This window comes from Aythya ferina (assembly GCF_964211825.1).
Source record: "Aythya ferina genome assembly, chromosome: 12".
In the NCBI taxonomy this organism is placed as follows: Eukaryota; Metazoa; Chordata; class Aves; order Anseriformes; family Anatidae; genus Aythya; species Aythya ferina.
The window spans coordinates 13,303,952-13,327,347 of NC_140308.1; the positions used below are offsets into that span (position 1 = coordinate 13,303,952).

The 23,396-nt window shown below is 53.0% G+C and overlaps 1 protein-coding gene across 2 annotated transcripts in view; it reads right to left on the bottom strand.

The window, feature by feature from the left end:
• The window catches only part of GNAO1 (G protein subunit alpha o1), a 130,250-nt gene that overhangs the window by 44,657 nt on the left and 62,197 nt on the right, over positions 1-23,396 (bottom strand). For both annotated transcript variants that reach the window (XM_084533550.1, XM_084533551.1), the window contains exon 4: positions 2,965-3,125. In XM_084533550.1, coding sequence (XP_084389676.1) covers positions 2,965-3,125 — 161 coding nt within the window. The remainder of the gene's footprint in view (positions 1-2,964; positions 3,126-23,396) is intronic.

Sequence of the window (23,396 nt, forward strand, 5' to 3'; positions counted from 1 at the left end):
CTGGCCACCTTCAGGCTATGTGACACACACCGAGCAGCCGTGAGCCCTGGCCCCAGCAGCAAACTTCCCAAACTTCCCTCCTGCCAAAAGTGCCAGTCCCAGCACCAAGGGGAGCCCGAAATAAGAGAGGTGCCAGTACACTGGCAGCCCAGCTCACCTCCATCACTGGTTTTCAACCTCTGGAGAACTCCACATTCAGCTTTTTTTCCAGGACTTATTTTTCTGAGCCCTAATGAAAACCCGTTTTGTAGTTGCTGGTGTTTCAAAGCCTGTATCAGTGTCAATACAGAGAAGTCCTTTCCCAAGAGAGAAGAACAAAAAACAGAAATCTGTCTCTCTCTTTTTTTTTTTTTTTTCTTTTTCTCATGCAGAAGAAAACAACCCCGAAGCACTGCAAGATTAAATGAGAAATGTGCCTCTTTCCACTGGGTGTCCACTGGGCGTGAATAAGTGCCAAGTGAGCTCTCGCTTCCATCGCCATCTGGTGCGAGGCACCAGGGCCTGGAGGTGCAGCAGGACGCCTGGAGGCCCCGCTGCCCGTGGTGGCTGAGCCCCCAGAGCCTCCTGAACGAGATGCAAAGGGCTTTTGGTACCTTCAGCACACGAATTGTTGTCCAGCCACAGCAGAACCTGCAGCCTGGGGCAGGAGAGGCCGGGGTTTTCTCAGCCCGTGGGTAGGAAACGGGAGTGCTTTTCTAGGGAAAGCTCTGGGTCCTCTTCTTGTGACAGATTTGTGGCATCGCCACCCCCTTGAAAGGTGGTTTTTGAGTCCCCAGTTGTGAGAAGTGGGAAATGCTCCAAAAGCCATTTTGCCAGCTTCATGTGGCAGATCTCTGCCTTGGGTGCATCCAAGCGGGTGAACAGCAATGCACCCTGCCCCCAGCTCCCTGGGAATGCGGGTCTGTGTGCTCCCATTCTTCATTCACACGGCTGAATCCATCATTTATCTGCCCTATTATAAAAGATAGCATCGATGTTTAACCAAATAAGAGGCATAGCTTAGTGATGGGACCCGGCAGGGCAGCCTGATGGTTGGACTTGGTGATCTTGAAGGCCTTTTCCAACCTAGACGGTTCCCTGATTCAACTGATTGCAGAAGGAGCAGTGAAGCTCCTGCTTGCTCCAGCAAGCCTGAATTTCTCCTCTCCTTCCATCCTTTCTCCTATTATCTCCTCTCTTTTTGCATTGACTGGCTTGAGAATCCCAGTGCAGCACAAGAGACTTTGTTAGACACCGAAAATAATTGCACTGGGCTGCAACTACGTGTTGATATTGTTGTGAATACCACAGCACAGAGCCTAGAAGCTGCTTGTGGTTTCAGAGCTCTTGCTGATGAATTGCCCAGCATCTGGTCACATTGGGAGGGCTACGCTTGTTATTTTCAACTGCTGTAGTGCACGGAAGGAAAATCAAAATGCTTTCCTCAAGGTAATTGGCTCTAAAACAATTGAAGAATTTTCCACAAGGTTGTAATGCAATTAGGACTGGCATTTTCTACAATTTATCTCTCTAATGGTATGCTTTTGCCATCAGATCCTTATTTCGTGCGAAAAAAAAAAAAACTGGCAAGAAAAGGCAGATTTTGCTGTTACCGGCAATGCAATATAGATTAAGCAGAGCTGTCCACCCAGTCGTGATTAAAAGTCAGCATAATGTTGGGATCGTCACTCGGCTGTAGTCGTTCGTGGTGTGGAACGGTCGGGTGGGATGCTGTGACACCAGGCACACATCTGCAGAGCTCCCGTTTGGGTTTCAGGCGGTGCCAAGCGATGTGTCATCGCCGCTCGCGTTCTGCTGCAGCGCCGCAAGAGCAGAAATAATTCTGCGCTCCCGAAGTGCCCTGCCAGCTTGGATGGGAGGAGCTGGTGCAGGCTGGTGACAATCAGGGCCACCGCACGGAGCAAAATCATCAGCCACCCCGGCGTTTGGGTCCGTGTTTTGATCGACATCCAGGAAAAGTCTAAGCAGAGGTGCCAGACAATCCAAGCAGGCAGCAGCTCCCGAAGAGCATGAGTCAGCTGCTGGACTTGTTGACACGGGACACTGCGAAAGCCAGAAGCATGGACAGAGCATTCCCCTGTCACCACTCTGGGAAACCTCTACTGCTGTGGCTCTCGAAGCAGACTGCTGGGGAGTAACTGGGAAAAGGATCACTCTGTGCTTGCTCGTTCCTCATACTTCACCACGATTTACTGAGTACTGTCCAAGACACAGTACAGGGCCATGGGGACTTTTTGCCTGACTGCAACAGCTGCTGGGACTGAAATTATGGCATGAAATGCTTTGTCTCCCTGCCTAGGTAGAGGCAGGCACGTTGGAAGGATTACCATTAGAAATGGGTCTGAGCTGGAACAGGGGGAACACTCTGTTTCTTCAGAGCCAGAGCAGCTGTTTATGGGTAAATGTTCTGTTTTTATAATGGGGTGAACCAAAGCCATGGACTCCATCACCATGAAGAAAACCTCTGGCCGTGGTCCCTTATTTTATGGATGCCATTGATGGTATTACGAGAATAATGCGCCGCCGCCGTAAATGCAAATACTTCCCCTACCCTTCTGTAGGACTATCAGAAACACAAACCCGAGAGCTGTACTGCTATACAAAGCAGGGCACCACACCCTCCTGTTATCTGTCAGACAAATGAAGAAGCCATCGGCCACGGCCACGGGTTGGTCTGTCTCAGTTGGTTTGTAGAAACCAACCTTGAACAGCTTGGAAGCAGTTTGAGCACCTGGCCTCAGGGTCCTGGACCCCAGACTGGCCAGAGGGGGACAGGGAAGTCCTGCCTGCACCTTCCTACCTTGCAGCAGCCTGTGACACATCACAGATCCTCCTCTGTAAGCAAAGCCATGATCAGATCCAGTGCTGGGAGGCAGCTAACACCTTTGGGGTCATGTTGGTTAAAATTTTAACAAGTCCAAATGCAGCTGCTTAACACAAAAACATGTCAATGGGGGTACTCACTATTGGGCCGAGTCGTTAAGTTGATATTCCCGGGACCTGTTGAAGCATTCCTGGATCCCGGAGTCTGCCCAGAGTCTCATCATAGCCGACAGCAGCTCTGGAGAGAAGGGCTCTGTGTCCTCCATCCGACTTACGACGTCGCAGACCATCTTGGCATCAGCCTGCAGAGGGAAGAAACGAGAGGTCACACGGATGCTGAAGGCAGGAGATTTCAGAAACAGTGCACCAGGCCTTCAGGGGCAGGGGGCTGTGTATTTGGGATGGGGCTTTGGGATCCACACCGTATGCTGCAGCAGGAAGGGCAAAAGGAGGACGGAGCAAGATTTCCTCAGCAATCTTGTCCTCCTTTTGCCCTTCTCGTCCTCCTTTTGCCCTTCCTGCTGGAGCAGGATCGGGTCCTTGTGCAGCCCACCTCGTGCCAACACATATTGCTCATCCGCAGACAACTGAGCTGGCACTACATATGAGCAGAGCCTCTCGGTAGCAGGAAGAAATCCAGGTATGCACAAATACATCCTACACCTATCGGAGTGCTGCATCCCCTGCAATGATCCCCGTTTTACCAGGTTCGTGACCTTGCTGAAGCAGGGACCATCTGCAGCAGAAAGGGCAGCAGAAAGGCTCCAAAAACAGTGCTTTTCAGCTGCTGGTTTATTGCTTTTTTTGTGAATTCCTGTTCTTTCCTACCAGCCTGTCTCTGCGACGGGGGCTAACTCCTGTTAACATAACACCTTGGCTGTCTGCGCCGCTTTGTGACTCAGATGGAGAGGAATCTCCTGTGGTTAAGGAGTATGGCAGGGCGGGCAGGGCCAGCTGGTGGTTTTCGGATGGAATCTTTTTTCGGTGAGAAAAATCTGATTCACTGGAACCGCAACTTCTCCTGCAGGATATTGCTCTGACACAGCCTGGGTCTGGAAGATGTCTCAGATTTGGGATGGGAACGTCTAGACAGGCTCGGAACAGCTGAGCGCAGCCCTCCTGTGACGGCCCGCAGGGGCTGGTGCTTCCCTTGTTGGTGAAGCAGGACACTCAAATTCGTGGCCACCTCTGCTCGCGTTGCAGTAAGGAGCCCTCCCGCACCCTCCCCCCAGGCTCCTGGAAGCCCAGGGGTGCCGGCTAATCCGCAGAGGTTTTCTTTCATAGCTTTGTTAATTGAAAAAATTGGCGAAGTCTCACATTTCTGCCAGCTGACACAAAACCAATTATTATTACTATAATTAATTGGCAAAGAGGAGCTCTTATCCTGCATTTGTGCTTACAGCAAGCTGGTGCAGACGACCTCCTCGTTTCATTACCTTTACTCACGTCCCATTCGTATATCCCTGTTGCCATCCCTGTACATCCCCATCCCCGTTTCCCCCTGGGCTGGATCTCTTTGGGCAGCTGTAGGGTTCCCAAGGGCATCGGAACGGTGCCACCTCCCCAGCCCGCTGGAGACTCAGCCCCCTGGGGTCCAGGCTACCAAAACATGAGTGCGGGATGTCCCCAGTCCTGTGCTCCCGTGTCTCTGCTGTACGAAGAGGAGATGGAAAACAAACCGAGCTGCCCTAGGGACTATTCCTTCGGTCACTGCGATGATTAGATGTGGGGGAGCACCACGAGAACCTGGTTGCATGGCTAGGAAAGACAACGTGTATGTGCACGGCCAGGATCAAAACCCTTCTGCAGCCCCTGTTTAATGAAACTGATGAAAAATCACAGGGCACCGAGCTGCTAGCACTGGAGACAGAAGCTGCTGGAGATTTCAACACTCGAAGAGCTTCAGTTCCCCAGAACATCAGGTCCTTACGGGCTGGAGGCTCAGTACTGTATGGAGACATCATCCCATAAAACTTAATGGGGGGGAGTCTCTACGCTTTGAAGACTTTATGAACATGAAGTCTTTTTTTCACAGAATGCTTAACTTCATTTTGTAGTGCCCAGAAATCCTTCCAGCCCTCCGAACAGCCTCTGCTCATTTTTGAGAAATAGTATTGGTGACTCACGCCTCAAAGCCAAGGCAAACGAAGAACCTTGAAGAGTTCACTTCATTTCAAAAGCTTGTTTTCTGCCCCGGAGGGCTTCGTGAGCTCAGTGAATATTCATAAATCATCGGTATGGCTTCCCTGCCCTGCTGCAGCTGTAATTCTCCTCCTTCCCCAGGTTCTAAATAACAGGAGAGCTGCTAAAGGCCAGCGGGCTTGGGGCTGCCGTCCAGCTCACGGACACGCTGCTGACTTCAGCTGTGTGCTTAGCAAGCTGCCCAAACTGCTCTGCAGCGAGATGCTTTCGGTTAGGGGGGTAGGAAGCCTCTCTTATGTTACCTGCAATAAGGTAGGGGAGATTTACAGGCCTAAGTCTCAGATCTGCTCATCTCTGATGGCCTCTTGGCCTTGGTGTCCCCTCGCAGGGACAAGCATCCCCAGCCACAGGTATCACGTCTGCTCGGGCCGGCCGTGGGGCTCAGCTTGCAGGGCAGGGCGTTATTTTGGTCGATGCCAGCAGAGAGAAGCTGCAGCATCCCTGCAGTCCCCGGGAGTCTCTTTTGGGGATGGCCAAGCTCCCTGCAGGAGCTGCAGCTGGGCAGGAGGGCTCCTTGCTCCTGCTGAACGGGAGCAGCCCTGTCCCAGGCTGGGTTTTGTTTTGCCCAGCGAACCATTCCACTCTCGATTTTGTACACCCAGCAAAAGCAGGGGAAAGGAGCAGCTTTAAAAATACTCCTCCCCCCTACCAAGGATAAAACCCCTCTGTCAAGGAGCGTGGGGCCATCCACAAGTCCATGCATTTGTTAGATGCTTTAACGAGCAATTAAGGAGCCAGGAAGAGCAGATCCCTCTTTCTCTTCTGGCTCTCCAGGCTGCATCTCAAGCTGGGAATGACATTAAAATCTGCAGCCCCCTCCGGGCCCAGCAGGTAGGTTTTTAAATACTGCCTGATTGACTTTTCTCCTCGCGCCTCCCCCGGGCCTGGCGCTCCCTCTTCTCCCGAGGTGAGAGGCGCTGAGCCTCCTGCCACGCTTTGCGGCTGTGCCGAAGCGAGCAATTAAATAAAGCAAAACAAACCAGACCAAGCGCCCCCCCACCCACCTCCCGCCCCACCTCGCAGCTCCCATCCGACGGGGATTGAGTTAATGAATATCACGGTGGTATTTCAGCTACCTCCGGAGCTAAAAATAAGCAGCCGCCTGCCCCTGGGACCGCTGGAAGGAGGCACAAAATGGTGCGGTGCTTCCTCCTCCAGCCCTGCCCCTGCACGTCCCCAGAGCCTCCCCTCCGTGCTCTCGGGGTGGGTAGCACTCGCCATCTCGTCTCTGGGGTGATGCTGAGAAGGGTGCCGTGATTTCCAGGCTGGTGGGCACGATTTTCATGCCTCTGAAGAGGTCTCATCCGCTCGGTTGAGTCTTGGGAGGCTGGGAGAAGCTCGCTCAGCTCGCTGCCTCCTTAGCTGGGTGTCACAGCGAGGGCTGGGGTGATTTAATGTGGAGCTGACGGGTTTTGGGGTTGGTGCCGGTCTCCTTCAGGCTGGTTCTGATCCGGGAGGAGCATGACCCCCGGCATCCCGCCGCTACATCAAGTGGCTGGCGTTTTGTCACTGCGGGTCAGACCCTGACCTCAAGCTGATTGTCTTCGGGTTATTCATTACCGAGAGCAGGACTCGTTCAGCTCTGTGTCACTCCCGAGTGCTCAATGTGTCCACCTACAGCAGGAAAATCGCAGCTGGCTGGCTGGGCGTTGGCTGTGAGAAAGAGCCGAGCTCCCAAACCGTGGGACCGCAAATCACATGCTCGGTCTCTAACGATCAAGCTAAAAGACCAAATGGCCCCTTGGTAAAAAGCAAACCTACGCTCCTGGGGAGGAACGGCTGGGACAAAGCAGAGTTGACAAGGCAGTGAAGTCCCCGGACAGAGGTGAAGAAGCAGCTTGGTAACTTCCTGGGAAGCCACCGAGACTTTTCTCTTCACCCTGCATCTATCCGGGCATCAGACACGCGATATAAAGCCAGTTCACACGGGGAGCTGCTTCCTCACTAACCTGGACATAACTACGGTTATTTAATTGTCTCCCATATGTCATTGTCACCGAGCACACAGGGGATGTGCAGCAAGCAAACTTACGACTTTGCTTGCAGCAGCCACACACCCCAATTATTTGTTACCTTGCTGGAAGGAAGAGGGGCTCCCCATAGCAGGCAGACATTACCGGCAGTCATGTTTGTCTGTGCAAGCCATTATTTTTCATCATGCAGATATAAATCACTCCTAATTATTTGTTCCTCACCCAGCTATGATCTGTGCCTGCAAATGTCAGCGGTGCTGCTTGTGCCCCTGCTGCAGCGTTGCACTGAAGTGGGGCTCCAAGGTCCCCATCTCTCTGACCATCCGGCTGCGACCCTTTGAGCTGTCTGGACATTAATTATGGGACGTTTTTCCCCGTTAAGCAACAGTCTTCTGGATGGAGGGACTTTAGGGGAAAGGGAGAGACTTTTAGGAGAGACTTGTAGAGACTTATGTGGAGCTATGTGGTACAAATCTGCTAAACCTCACACAGCTGCACTGACTTAGGCTCACAGGAGAGCTGACCCCGCTGTGCCATACTGTATGGCGCTTTCCTTTGGAGAACTAAATCTCAGTAAATATCATTTTTTTTTGCTGTTATTTACTTTGATTAATCATACATGCCACTCAGCCCATCTCAAAGGTTAACACTAGGGCAATTTCCTCTGGTGGCGTGTTGTACTCAAAGCTGCATCTCAGCATTGCAGAAAAAGAGAAAAAGAGCAGCATTAAATCTTCCTGGTGGTGCAAGAAAAATCAGAGATGTGGTGCTTGCCATCAGCAAGGCAGTCTTGTGTAACCCAAAAAAAAAAAAAAGAGGAGTGGCTGTGGCCAGCCAGGAACCTGGGTGAAATTGAACTGATTTACTGAAAGCATCCAGCAGCTGCAGTGGATGTCCCTGGAGGGGGGACTTTTTTGGGGGACCAGATCCTGGCCTCGAGGCACAGCTATGTGCATCTCTGCCATGCCAGGGAGAGAAATGAGGGCCTGTAACTCGGGGGCAGAACGTGGCTCATAAACCAAAAACCTCCTCCTTAGGCAGCAGCTCAGGAATCTGGACCGTGTTTCACAGCTGAAGTGTGGCTGCAGCACAGCAAAAGCTGGTTATTTTCACACTCCTTGCAGCCTGAATGAATTCTGGAAACAAAGCAAAGCTTGGGAATACGCCTCTTCCAGAGGCAGTCAGGGCCCGGGTCCAAGTCCATAGGAGTTTCTGCAGGCACTGAACAAACAGCCACATGTATGACTCTCCCCCTCACTCTCCCCCTTTCTCACACATCTGTGTCTCAGTGCTGACCCCCGAATCTGTGGAAATCTGGCACGAGGCCATCGCTGTGCACCACGGCAGTGCTGGCCTTCCCCTCCTTCAGACACCCACCCGCCTCCACGCTTAATGCAGGCCTCCCACCTCTGCCGGGCACTGGGCTTGCTGGGCACGCAACCCGACAGGCCCTGGAAGGTGCTGAGCTCTGATAAAAACCTCTTTAGTGCCTTGAAGCCTAACCCTTTAGGGCACACCTCGAGGTGAGACCCAAAAACGCATCCCCCTGCCCAGGTCTGGTCTCCTCAGACAGGCCCTGGCGGTGCCTGCAGCCTGCGGGGCCTGTGGTGCTTTTACACCGAGGCAATGCCCGTGGTGCTCTCTAACGACCTGCAGGCAGCCAAGCCGAGCCCACCAAATTCCGTTAGCTCTGGCTGCCTTTCCACAACGTCACGCCTGCCCATCTTCCACCCTGCCCGTGTCCCAGGGCTCACGGGAAGGCTGGGTGGCTTGGGCGCAGGGCTGCTGGCAGGCAGTGTTGTGCAGGGAGCTGCCCGACAGCCCTGACGTGCACAGCTCTCCTCCCGAGGCCGTGCTGTCTGGCTTGCAATTAGCAAAGCCCTGGTTTTTATATCCTGCTGGAGCCAGGACGGGCCCTTCACCTTGGACTGCCTTGGCCAAGCAATGTGTGTGTGCCTGCTGTTTGGTCTAGAAGCTCCCTTCCTCCTGAAACGCCGCTGCTGCCGTGCTTTCTGCCCGCTGCTCTGCCTGGGGAGACACCGAGCAGGGCTGATAGCGGAGGTTATCACGGCTCTAAGGCAGCTTTGTCTTCGGTACTACTTCGGTTCCTAGCCATTCTGTGTGATACCGCAGCCATATAAAACCAGCGAGCCCTTATGTGGGTACAAGCCTCGTTCCCCCTTCCCCGTTTGCTTGGCCCCGCTGACTGTGCCTGGCAATCCTGGGACCTGATGAAGGGGAACACAGCAGAGAGAGGAGCTGGGTTTCCACACAAGGATGGGAATGCCGGGAAGCACGTGTGAAATGGTCTCAAAATAGGTCCTGAACCACAGCTGCACTGAAGGGTAAGGAAATGCCCCTCAGAACCAATTTCCTTTTTCTGTCGCAGGAAACCTCCTCCTTCATATTATATCCTCATATCCCTTTGCGAGGGAGCAGGTGGAGGCTAACAGGTGAAAAAGTGGCACCTTGTCAGCATCCCTCTGAGGACAGACACTTTGGTGGCTCCTCGGACCTACAGGTACTGAGCAGAGGGCCTGGGTAAGGGACCTGCGAGCCCAAACCTGATCCTGTGCTCACGGAGAGGGCTGGCGGTACCTTCAGGCACACACAGCGCTGCCCACCAGGGAGAGGATGAGCGAGGGAGGCGCAGATGGGGGACATTACCCGCATGGCTTCCTGCTCGGCAGGGAAGGGCTCTGACGCGGCGGCGAGGAGGGGACTGGGAGCAGGGAAAGGCGAGGGAGCGAAATCCTCGCGCTGCGTTGCTCTCGCTGCTCTGCCCTTCTCCTCTCTCCAAAATTGTCTCTGCTGGGTGGAAGTCCATAAAATTAAGCAGCAGCGGAGTGCTTATGGTGCAGTAAACGGCAGGGGAATGTCTGATATCCCCCGGTGGGAGAGCAGCTGGGGAAACCGCATCGGCTCCTGCGATGTGCAAAATAAATGAACTGTCCTGCAGTCCCTGCCAAGCGAGGGGCTGAACACGGGCTGGGGGCTCCGGGAACACGCCGGGGCCTCATGGAGCCTCTGCTGGGCTCAGGAATTAGCCATGGCTTTAGCCTGCGTGTTTTCCACTCTTTGGATGTCTTGAAGATTTTCCACATCAGCATCCCGCCCGCTGCAGGGTGGCAGGGCAGGGGGGGGGCGAATCTGTCCTGAGAGCTCTCCTAGCCACAAAGGGGAAGGGGCAGAAGGGGAAAAGAGCCCTGGCGCCGGGAGCATTCTCAGTACAAGGCAGGATTTTTTAACATCCCTGGCTAAATGCTGCTCTTGTATGATGATTTATAGGGCAGCGTCCTCCTGCTGGGAAGCCGTGTGGTGCGGGAACCCAGTAATTAGCAGAATGTTCAAGGCTCAATGCTGAACGCTGGGTGCTCATATCCACTCCACAATTAATCCAGCAGATTTATCAGCACGTTGTATGACGAGGGACCAAGTCTGTAGGTTGCAGCTCCCTGAAGGAACTGCTGGTGTCTCGACCAGAAAGAGCCTTGTTTCATTTTATGGTCCTATTTCACCTGGAGATCTGTATTGAAGATACATACTTAGAGGACAAGGTGGACAGAAAAAAATCCACACACACCAGAATTTCAGCTTTCCTACCAAATTTCAGCTCCTTGTGGCATCCTTGTTGCCTTTTTTCTTTGCTATAAGCCGGACTTGCTCTTGGGATATCTGCTTAGGGATTTCTTCCTGCTCTCCACTGAAACAGCCACAGCAGGGGGTCGGTGGGGTGTCCACTGCCCACGCCGTCTGCCTGACAGGGTGTCCCAAAATTATTTCTTAGACCGATGGTGGGAGAGCAGCTATCACAGATGCCAAGTAATAATGGATTTTCCACTTGACAGCAGAACTTAAAATTAGATGATGTGAAAAATCAGCTTGGATCAAACATTTCCCCCTGCCGCCTTCTATAAAGCCCCCCAAACCTCTGAAAATTTCATTTCACACCCAGTCAAAGCACTTTCCTTGAGCCCTACCAATATACTTCGTCTTGGTTTTGGTTTTTCAGGGGGTGGGAGGTTATCGTCTGCAATGCAGGCCAATTTTCAAGCAAAAAATCTGTTTCCAAATGAAAAGTTGGAAAAAATCATCAAATCACTCCAGCCTTTCAGGACTGAAAATTTATTTTCTTCCTTTTGAAAAATTCTCCAAATGTTCAAAGAACCTCATCTTGGCCATGACTACCTCTAGATTTTGATCTCATTTAACAAGTGTTTTTGTTTCCCTTTAGTCTGTTTTTCAGTAAATTCATCAAATATTTCTGTCCAGGTCTAGCAATAAGCACACCAGGACCCTGCTTATCAGGCATCCTTTGTTTGCCGCTTATTTACAGTTTTAATTTGGATTCGACCCACAATTTTCTGTCTTTCCATCTGGTATTCCTTCATCAAATGCCTCACAAGATGATCACCGCTGGGTGCAGATGAAAGGGTTTTGCTCGTGTTCGACTTGAGCTTCACACGAGCAAAACGGGGCTCGCAAAGCCTGACATCTACACGCCCCAGGAAATTGTGCCAGAAACGGCTTCCGAAATTCAGCGAGGCTGCACGTACCCCAGGGAAACGTTTGAAACTGCCGTTCTTAAAGCTTTGGGGATGTCTGCAAGCCCCCAGAGTAAATCCCAGTGAAGCAAGTCCTTCCTCCACAGCTTCTGGAGAAGAGCAAGAGCGTGCGGACCTAGGGTCCAGTGGAAGCACAGCGTGGCAGGATTAACGTTGTAGACAATTTTTTTCCAGTTCCAGAGGAAGGAAAAAGCTCCGAGGAGGATTTATGGTCAGGATGCACGTACGCATGGCGAGAGACAGGATGGCACTGGGGTTTTATAGCTGTCCTGGCAGTCGGCTGAACATTAACTACCAGGGCATCGCGTACGGCAGCGAGGGCACTTGGGGAACTGAGTCACTTCTGCAAACTCGCCTCGGCTTCCTCTGTTTGTTTAAAAAGTACGTGGGGAAGACGGCCCCCAGAAAAACGGCAGTGCTCTGCTTTACACAGCTTTCCCTCCCAAGCACGACGATCTTCTGGGGAGCAGCTATAAAAAGAGAAGATGGAAAATCTGCTCTGCGTTGTGTGCAAACCTGCAGTTGCTCCAAGATGTTCCCTGGCAGCGGCTCCCGATGCAGCTAGTGAAGGCAGCTGCCCCAGTAACGCACACACCTACTGCCTCTGACTACGCTGGGTTCATTCCTTTTTCTTTTTCTTTTTTTTTTTTTCTTTTCAGTCTCCAGCTGCACACAGGCAGCGATGGAGCCACATGGAGATGCTGGAGGTCTCCATGCTCACGTTAACGTGGTGCAGGGGATGGGCTGAGATGAGACGAGATGCCATTTGCTGGTCAGAAGGTTTCCCCCATGACTTATCATTCCTACAGCCTTCATCTACCTTCCCTACCTCTTCATTTCCAGCTGCTCACAGACTTTCTTTGCAGGGAAGACCAAGAAGCCTGAGAAATGGGGAATGAGAAGCATTTGGATGTGGTCCTGCTGGGAGGAGAAGAGAAATCTGGTGGGGTCCGTAGGCCTGCTGAGGACGCGGGTGCAGAAGCGGCTGTTGGAGGTGTTTGTGGCTGCCTACGAGCCCCATTTTATAGGGGATGAAGGACAAATTTGCAGCTAAATCTCTCCTGCGCTGCTCTATCTCCAGTAAAATCGAGCCCCCAGTGCCTGCAGGAGGCTCGGAGGAGCTGTGCCTTTGATCAGCAGGGCTTACAGAGACTCACCCTCAGCAAGTTTCTGCTTAGCAGAGCCAAGTCCACACTCACAGACTTGCTTATACGTGGTTCCGCATTGCTGCAGAGAAACATTGTCCTATATTTTCCTTACAGGAGCAGCAAGAAAGTTCCCCAAACCTCTGGCAGGGCACGAGAAGGGGAAGGAGGGCAGGAGGGAAACCTGGTGGCCTGGGGCCACCTCTGGTCACCTCTGTCTCATCTGTGCCCATGGCTGGGTGCAGGGCTCGGGGTTGGTTTCCTGCCAGGCTGAGAAATGGAAGAGACATCCCACTTCTGGGGAGCCAGGGGCGAGCGTTTCCACTCCAGGGGAATCTGTGCTCAGGGCTATTAGCAAGGACTTTTATTTTCAGAGAGGGTGGATAAATGGGACTTCAGGTGCAGCATCAGATGACAGGTTAGTCTGTAAAATAAGATGCCAGCAGAGAAACATCTTTGGAACGGCTTAACGAGGATAGGCAGAAATAGGCTGGGGGCCCAGAAGAAACCTTTGATGCTGTTGTGTTTATTTATTATTCATTCTCCTGGCACGAATATAGCATCAAAGAGTGTCAAAACCAAAAGGCCCATAACCTGCCGTAGCTGGATTAGTCCTACATCTCCGTGACCACAGCGTCATGTAGTATTGGCAAGGGTGCCAATCGCTCCGGTGAGGATGTACAAGAAGGGATAGGAAAATCTGGGAGCATCCCGAGTCTCAGCAACGATGGAAAAAGGCATGAAACAGCAAAAGTGCTCATCCCTGCATATGCCTCTGTGCTACGGGTGGGGAATCCCCCTACGGCACGGCGCTGCCCTTGCAGAGCATCTCCAGCCCCTCACACCCCTGTGCAGCTGCGGCCAGGCAGTGCTCAGCTCCGCAGCATCCTCCTTCTGTGCTCTCCTCCTTCCCCTCCGCTGCTTCCCCCGCTCTTTGCGGGAACCAGCCCGGCTGTGCCAGGCATCCAGCTGCTGCAGCTGGGAGCCCCCTCGCGTCCCACGGAGCAGAGGATGGCGCTGGCACGAGGAGCAAGGCCTAGACACTGATTTAAAAATGAAATAAAAATATATCTCTACATATATTCATTTTTTGCTGCAATACTTTTGCTGGTTTGGAAATATTTCAGCTACCAGCAGCGGATTAGGGAGCTTCTTTTAATCAGCTTTTGTTTCTTTTTTCTTTTATATACACCTTTGCAGCAGCCTACAAGGAAGCTTTCACCCCGTGGGAGCCCCGCAGCAGCCCCGCACCTCTCCCACAGCCGCGCTCGGGGCAGGAGGAGCTGCACAGCTCCGAGCTGGGGGGCTCCTCGTGCTGCTCCCCGGCTCGCCCCGTGGCACAGGGCAGGAAAACTCGGAGCTGGGCTTGGAAAGCTGCCTCTGCCACCACCACCAGCCTCCAGCAACGCCCCTGCATGCGCGGCGCTCCCCGGAGACGCAGGGCACATCCCCAGCGGGGCGAGCGATGCCATGGAGCCCGTGGCTACTTTCTGCGCTGGCTACGAGCCCGCAGCACCGTTGTGTGGTTAGCCAAAATAACCTACAAGTAGTCGGGAGCAGACAGAGCGATCCCAGAGACTCCAGCCATCGCAGGGGCTTTGTTTCCAAGGCGACATCTTGTCTCCTAGCTGCAAAAGGCCACGGGAATGAAGGCAGCCTATGGAAAATGAATAGCTCGGTGACAACAACAACAAAAATCTGCCGGGGAGCGTATCGGGAAGGGAGGGAGAGAGGGGTGTCCTTAGGGGGGGCAGGAAAGAGCCAGGAGTGGCTGCACGGAGCAGGGGAATGGACAGGGTGCGATTTATCCCCTGAGAAGCCCGGTCCTGCCCCCATTGAAATGCACAGCGCCGCTTCCATCGCCTTCATGGGAGCAGGGGAGCTTGCACAAATCAGCTATTCTTTTCTTTCCCCTTTTTTAAGCTACAGTGTTTGAAGATCCGAGCTAGTTAAAAATAATCCATTGTCCGAGGCAGAGCCTTGCCGGGGCCCGGGAGCTCTGCGGCACCGCTGGGAACCGCGCCGGGTCCCCGCTGCCTCCTGGCCCCGCGCCGCAGGGCAGCAGGACGGGACATGCCGCAGGACATCCCTCACAACCTCCCCATTACAAAGGAAACCCTTTTCCCCTCATTTTGGAGGCTTCCAGAGCTGTACAGCACGTTACCCTGAATATCCACATCAACCCGAGCTGCAGAATTAACCCGGTTTGGTTGTGCTAAGGCTGGAAGTGGGCTGTGGGTGAAGCCTGTGACACCCGTGTCCCTGTCCCACAGCACCCTGCCTGGATGAGGAAAGGCTGCGGTGCCATTGAATGTGCTCCTCGCCCTTAAGTGAGTGGCTGCAGCGGTAAATGTCCCTGGGATTGTTTATGGGATTTATATCAGACTGGGAGAGCAGACTTTGCCTGCAGATGCCCTGTTCTTGCTTTCCCTTCCCTGCCGTCTCACGGGAACGCCTAAAAGCTTGGGGTGGTGAATGCCAAGCCAGCTGCTGGATCCTTGGGTCAGGCTCGGAGGAGGAGAAGGAGGAGGAGGAGAAGAAGGAGGAGGAGGAAGAAGCATGAGCTTTTCCCCAGGCTGGAGCCAGCCTCGGGTCGGCACAGCTCAAGGCGGCCCTGGCAGCGTGGGCTCTCCCCAGCCCAGCAGCAGGAGCAGGACGGGATCTCCTCCTGCCCCTGCTTTCCTTCACCCCCTTTCCTCCCCCTCCTTTTCCTCAGAGGCTCTTCTGGATGATGAACGACTTGCCCATTGATGTCCTGCCTGACGCTGAGACATTTTATTTAACGGATGTCTTTCCTTTGTACCTCCTCTCAATCAATACCACGCGAGCGAAAGGTTGGGGAAGGTAGAGCCGCTGCCTCAGCCCGGCATGGGAAATGCTCCCCCCGTGCCTTTTTTTTTTTTTTTGCACCCTCTGCTGTGGGCAGAGCAGCTCGGCACGGCTGGATGACTGCTGTTTATTATTCATGGTGGTATGCTATGTGGAGCTCTAGCTGAGCAAGTCTTGAGACCGAGCGGGTTTGCTTCTCGCTCCCTCTCCCTGGAATGGTTTTCTTGCAGCTTAGTGCCAGGGAATTCCTCCCAGACCGCCCCAGCAGGGAGCAAACCTGGACAACGGGGAGCTCTTGGGGCCTGGGACCGGTAGGGACAAGACTCAGTTTTAAGAATCACAAAAAGCATCCCTATGAGCAGCCCTGAAAAGCTGTAGCAAACAACAGAATGATACGGCCGGGGTTTATGGGCTGTGGTGACTTCTCCTTGCCGGACAAGGCTTGCTGTGCTTCAGGAGACAGCGATCTTCCCCTGGACACACCTAACGATGCCAGGGGCTGGTGTCTTGGATGTCGGATCCTGACACTGTTTGCATCAAAACCAGCACGTGCACAATCCTGACGTGCCTGAACTCCATTCCTAGAGGAAACGATTCCTACAGGCCAGATCCCGTTTTCACTTGCAAATACTCCAGGGCCACTCTCGAGGCTCCCAGCCACACTTAAACGCGCCGTGTGCTTCTTTGTTGGCACCACCCTCCGTACAACCAGCTCTCAGAATAGCTCATAATATTAATACCTGGGTTGGGATTTTCTAAAGCACTTGCTATTGACCTAACCTGAGCCACGCTGAGCCCAACAGTAGACTGCTATCAACAGGGCAAAATGAAGGCTCCTGAAAATCCCATTGCTTAGGCATAATAGAGAAAATGGGCTTTTCAGGATGGATTTTTCCTGGCTTGTTAAAAAATTCTCATCTAGACTTCTCTTAAAATGAACCAGCTCGGATCTTTCATGGTATCTGCGGACAGACAGGCTTGCCGTTATGTCTGAATGAGTAAGCGTGGTCAGAGCTGGTGGTACGGCCAGCTGGGTGACCAGCTCCTGCTCACGGTTTGCTGGCTGATTTCTCACCTTGTTTTATTTCAAGAGCCCTCAAGCAGGTGACAATGCAGCTGTTACCCTTGGTCCTAATACAACCAGGAGCTGAGCTCCTGTTGGACAGCCTGGAGCACACCAGTCCCTTCCGGAAAACCTGCCCAATTTTCTGTGCCCCCCTCGTGGCATCCTTCCTCTGGCTTAGCTCCTTCCTCTGGCTTAGCTCTCCTGCTCGCTCTTGACAGACACACGCACAGCTTGGTGTCCAGACCCGTGGCACAGCGATGCACAGCGCTCAGATCCCTTCTGCAGATACAAATTGTCAAGTTTTTCCACCTCCCTTTCAGCTGCTATCTTCAGGTCAAGCTGGAAACGCGTTTCCAGTAGGTGTTGGCCGACCAGAATAAAGCTCTCCAGAGCTCCTCACCGCTTCTTGTGAGCCACCCCGTTTGGTAACGAGGCCGTTGCTGGAGCAGCGCTATGTTCCTCTGTCCCTGCCAAAACCCCACTCCCTCCTATTCAGCTCCACAAGATGCAAAAAGCCTGGTGCTGCCAAGTGTCCTTTCAGCTGCCAGAGGAGCAGCAGCTAATCAAACAAATGAAAGCGCCGGGCCGAGAGCCCCAGCTCACAGCTCGCTGACCCCAGGCCGGCAGCTCGGGGCTCACAGCCTGCTCCGAGCAGCTCCATCCTCACCCCATCCCGGCACGGACACCGGGGAGGAGCTTTGGACAGTCACGGCCTCACCGGCCCCATTCCTGCCTGGGTTATCCCCCGTTGCGAGCGCTGCTGTGCTGATCCCGGAGGCACACCATGCTCGTGTTTGCGAGTCCTTTTCACAAATCCCTTGCTGCAGTGCCAGCTTCCTATCTCTCCCTGCGCCCCCTCCCCTTATTTCCCACATTGGAGAGAAAAGCCTCACGCTGGGCCTTTCACGTCCCTCGTTCCCAGCGCTGCCGGGCGAGAGGCCCGCTGCTACCTGATGAAACCAGCATCGCCGCGCCGCCTCCGCTGCTGCCGGGCACTCATCTCCACCAGCTGAGGATGGGGTTTGTTTTCGGCTGCTTCCCCGGGACATTCTTCCATCTCTTCATTTTTAGCACTGGCATGAAGTATTTAGAGCATAAAATGACTAATTTGCCTCTCTGCAGCCGCTGCGTTTTGAGGCCATTTGGGAATTGCTGAGGTTCTTTGCCACCTACAGCCCAGTGAGTTTATTAAAGAGATCTTACGTTTTCGAGGCCCTTCGTAGCCCAAATAACTTCACACAAACCGCTTATTTGCCACGGAGCCATCACCGTGCAAGCGGCTGGGACACGGATTAAGGGCAGGGGCTGAGGATATCCAGGCAGGGCCTCGATACCACGCCGAAAGGTTTAGGACAAGAAGCGAGAAGACGGCTTTGCCAAACCAACAGCACCAAGCTCTCCCTTTCAGCTGGAGTCGCTCCAGTGCTTTTGGCTCTCCTGGTGCTCTCAGACACCGCGCAGAATATTTAAGGAGGCGAAAAAGTAATCTGCACGCTCTGGATTTCGGCCAGGGCGCCGCTGTAAACGCTTCTCCTCTCTTGCAAGGAAGCGCCCTGGGCCTTGCAAAGGTCACGGGCACTCGGTGGATGGGTTTGGTGTCCCTCACACCCACACGGTGCCCCTCGGGGCGCAGGAAGGCTGTAAAGCCAACACCGAGTGCTGAGGGACTGGGCCTGTGGCAATGGGACCTCACCATGAGCAGAGGTGGCACGTCGGCCTTCTGGCTGCAAAATCCACCTGCAGGCTCTGTGTGAGGCTGGGGTGGGGATAAGAAACTTCTGTGCAACCCAGCCTAACCCAGCTTCCCTCCTGCGATTCCAGGTCCCTCCAAGTCCCAGCACCCTTCTCTGCCTGACCCCTCAGGCCGACAACGCACGCCTTTATCTGCACCAGGTTTGTGGCATTTCCAGGCCCTTGCTGCACCTCAGCACGTTTTTTCCTCCTTTTTCTCTCTTTATTTTTACAAAAAGCCGCAGAGAAACCCCTCCAACACCAGGGCCTGTCCAACAACCAGCTGCAAAAAAACCCAGAAGCAACAAGCTCCCCCCGCCAGCCTGCCAGGCCAGCCTGCTGGGCTCGTGATCTAATAAGCTCTTCCATTTTCATCTTAACTGTCCTCAGCCCCCGAAAGGGCAACGAGCGCTGGCAGGATTTTCCTGTGTTCGTAAATATTTCCCTGCTGCTGCGTGCGGGCTGGTTTTGCCTTTCTGCATTCGCGGCTGAAGATGGCTGCTCTGCCAGCTCGCCATGTAAATTTAATCGCGTTCCGAAACCTCTGCCCTACATAAACGCGGGCGTATTTCATCCGAGGTGGGACCTGTTAGCGGAGGAGCGGCGTCGCTAAATCTTTCAGGAGGTTATTGTTTGAAGTGCGCGCAGTCAACGAGCGTCTCGGCTATCACAGCTCCAAAACAGCGGGGGGAGGCGGAGGAAGGGACGAGGGGGGCTCATGGAGACCTCTCTAAATGAAGGAGCCGAGATCAACGAGGGCTCAACAGGGCACTGCCAACCGGCAGGGGTGGCCCCATGAGGACGGGCCAGCTGCAAGCAGCTCCACAAATTATTCACTGGCAATTGCTTTCTTGCCGCTGCCCTGACTTATTTACACTCCGAAAGATTTCTGAAGTGTGTTTATTTAAGAAAGATGAATCCGGAGGCTCTGGGAGGGGAGCGGAGCCTTCCGAAGAAACGCAGTCCCAGCACGGCACCGCTCCTTTCGCTCCTTAACCCCTCCACGCGAGGAGGAGGCAGGGAGCTGAGTGCAAATTCCAGCATTTCAGCCCTCGTTTAGCAAATTCCCCACTTTTCCCCAAGAAGTTCTGTGCCATCAGTATGTGAAAGCACCCAAATCCTCGTCTTCCATGCTGTGAAGTAACAGGCTGTAATTCTAGGAACTGCGAGGGCTTCAGAGCCCTCACCAGCTCCAAAAGGAGCCTCGCACAGACACTGCCATCCCTCACCCAGCTCGTAAAGCGGCTAAAAAACTTGGAGCCCCGAGTTTCTGAGCTGTTTTCAGTCACTTAATTGGTGATGCAGCCGTGTGTATCTGCATCTCTGTCCTTTACTGATTCATCCGTTCCCCAAGCAAATGCTGAAAATGAATTTGCTTTTTTTACACCTGCAAATTGCAGAAGCAAACGAGCTGCCTGCGCAAGTGCTGTATTTTAAGATGCCAGCCCCGTCTCTGGGAGGGCATAATTAGGCAGATGTTTATCTGCCCCTAACGAGTTGGGCTCACCCAGCAGCGAGCCGTAAGGGCTAAACCTGCCCACTCTGTACATCCTCCAGTAACCCCCCCTGCATTTCGGAGCCTCCCACAAGGGACATCATTGTCCTGGCTCTGGAGCAATGCGTCTAAGGCTGACCTAGCCACCTGCGGCTCGCCTCTGCCCTCATCCATGCCAGCTTAATGCAGGGATCTCAGCCAAGGAAGCAAAGCACTGCAGATGACATAGAGGTACGTGATCTCTACAGATGTGTAGTGACAAAAAGCTGCCTTGTTTGCAAGCTCAGAGGACAGCCCGACTCAGTTCTACACGGTTTGTCTGATGCAAGAAACATTTGGTGCTCTGCCTGCTCCTGGAGCAGCCCAGGGATGGCAATGCCACATGGCGTGGCTCTTGGCCAAGCTCCAGGTAAGGCGTTGTCTTCTTGTTGCCTGTCTGCCTCTGATGCTGCTCAGCCCCTTGGACACTTAGGGGTTAGGGCCCGTCTTATTTCCACCTCAATCCAGCTGCACGTGTAATTAATGGGGTGCTTGGTCCCAGCGCGCTCTGCAGCTCTTGTACAGGCACCTTTGACTCCACCTGGCCTTCCCAAGCCCTGGAACTAGAGCGGCACGTACTCACTTTTACGAGGAGTGAAATATGTCTCCCCCTGCTCAGCACTCCCTGTTTTGACTTTTGGCAGCAGGCTTTCAGATTCCGATAATTCGCGTGCGTCGCAAGGTGGCAAAGCTCTTAAAAACACAATTTAATTTTGGTCTCACTGCTGATCAGCCCAGTGGGAATTCTGACTTAATCAAACTTTAATGTTTTCCTTGTAAATTTCAGAAAAAGTCAGTAATTGGTCTGGTAATTGAATTTTCAGATCATGTATCAAAGGAATAATGTCATGCATGGGATAAGCAGCAGTCTGCCTCTGGAAGCCCAAACATCTGAAATGGAAAATTCTGCAGAATTTAGATAAAGATGCGAGTATACTGCTGTAGAGCTAAGAATAGACCGTATTATTTATATCGTCAAACGAAGCGGCTGAAATCACAGAGATCTTCAGAGAGTAAAGATGCTCAGACAGTTCTGCACAGGAATCGTGTTCACGGAGCTGAAGTGGAAAGCTCCTGACAGCCCAGCACAGGCACGCCGGTCCCAGCGGGCCCAACAGACCGGGCTGCGCTTCACGCCGCAGAGACGTCTCAGCCTTCTCCCTCCTGCACAACGCGCTCAGGGCATCTTCCAAGCACCCAAGCAGGCAGGAGGGAGGAACTCGCCTTCTGCAGAGGCATCCTGTGCTCCATCAGGTGCCCGAATCCCAAAGTGCTGCCTTTTCCCCGTGTCTCTGGCAGAGAGCTCTGTTGCAGGGACTCGTTAGCGTTTCCCCGTTGGGTTGCTCTCCGGGTCTAGTCCTTTTCAGAAGTTGCCTTCTGACTAGATCAAAACATGAAGCAGCTAGTGGGAAAAATTCTAAGCATCCTTTTAATTAAAAATATAATAAAATCAAGGCCTCACGGCCATAACACATGACCGTGTCTCTCTGAAGTTCACATACTTCAAGAGCTGTGCCCCTCTCTCCTGGGACTATGACACTCAGTTTTTCCTGTCCTTCAGATGCTTTCAAGCTCAGAAGCCTTTCCAGAAGTACATTAAATGCCTGCTTTTAGTCCTTGCTTAATTTTTCCTTTTTCTCCTTAGCATGTTTCTTGTCTTTGCACTGATGTTTTCTGCCTTGTTCTCCATCTCTCCAGTCGAAGCTGAGCATCTCCAACCCTGAAGAGTATTTGGAGGCGAGGGTCCTGCTTCCTCTCTCTGAGTCTGCCACTCCAGTGGCCCTGGTGAAATTGCTCCTGTTTCCACTGGCATGCAGCAGAGGAGAAGGAGAGACCAAGAATCTGCTCATCTGCTCCTCCTGCTTCCTTGTGGCACCTCTCCTCCACCAAGGCAAGGCCAAAAGGCACTGGGGCAGGTTGCCCAGAGAGGTTGTGGATGCCCCATCCCTGGAGATGCTCAAGGCCGGGCTGGATGGGGCCTTGGCCAACCTGATCTGGAGGGTGGCATCCCTGCTGTGGCAGGGGGTTGGAACTGGGTGGTCTTTAAGGTCCCTCCCAACCCGAGCCATTCAATAAAAATAAAAAATATATATAATGATAATGAAAAAGGCTAGGCGAGGTGAAGGCTGAGCGTGCCCTGCCCACCCACAGGACTGGGAGACAGCTGCTTGGTAGGAAGCAGGCGTGCAGCCCTCTGAGATCCTCGGGTGCCAGATGAAGGTACCCACCTTCCTGTGGGAGAGATGCTCATGCTAATTCAGCTTTCTTTCACCTTTTTTTTTTTTTTTGACACTAGATGTCTATTCAGCTTTGCCAATCCTGTGTCCATCAGAGCCAACGGGAGGCTTGAGTTTCTCCTCTGTGCCGTGACAAGTAGAATTTGCATCGGTTTTCGCAAAACAAATGTGTCACCAGATTTTGGCAGGTGGTTCTCTCCCTGTCTCATTTAGGCAGGATCAAATTCTGTCACTTGAGCAGTATCAAATGTTTTCATTACAGTAATGACAAAATATTCGCCTTTAATTTCTTCCTTGCACTTTAATTTTCCTCTCACCTCCACTTATCAGCTAGCAGTGCTCCGTGCCGTGCAGCAGGAAGGAAGACACGCAGAGCGCTCTGCTCAGCTTGTCACTGTCAGAAATTCCCGCAGACTCAATTTCCCTGAAAACTGGGGGATTTTGAGAAAGCTGCATTTTTAGAAAGAAAATTACTTCCAGGGAAAGAAAGAAAATTGTCCAGAGCGTGCGTGCTGGCATTCAGCTCCTTCCATCTCGGGGAAGGGGAGTAGGTCTTAAATTCACTCGTTTGAATGCGCAGGGGGAGAAAAAAAAGGCTCTGATTTGCTTTGATGATCAAACCCTCCAAAATATCAGTTTCCTGCCCATCATTCAGAGCATGTTCATGTCAGACGGCAACAGGAGGGAAAGTTTATCCTTGAAACCTCCAGCTGCAAGGGCCACTTGTCACCGCTGGGCTTGGTGGTCATTCCCACCCTGAGCACAAGAGCCATGGCGAGGTGGAAGGGTTGGTTATATTTGTGGGCACATTCATCTTCAGGTCCATAAATGCCTTTGTTTCCTGTAGGTAGCTGTTTGTTAATAGCTCCTTCTGTTCAGAAGAGCAGAAGTGACGTGCTAATTGATCCACGAGGCGGCTTTTGCCCACCAGCACGCACGGAAGCAGCCACAAGGACCTCGGGTACTCTCGCCCCGATGGTGGAGGTCCAAGTGCAGCACCTGCGTGGTGTTGCTGTGGGGACAAGAAGCAACCCCTGGCTTCATCCTTCAGTGTTGTGGTGGTGATGCCTCCTAGCGTGTCACTGGGAAGGAACCAGCTCCTGCTTCCCTCCCTCGGGGACCAGAGCAGTGCCTGGGCACCAGACTGAACGCAGCCACCCATTGCGGAGAGGACAGGAGTCAGTCTTTCACTTCTCACATGCACACACAAACTCAAGGCCAGGCAGGTCTGATGCTTCTAAATTTTTAAAGAAGTTGTCCAGATGTTCCTGTAACTTCCCCACTATTTGGT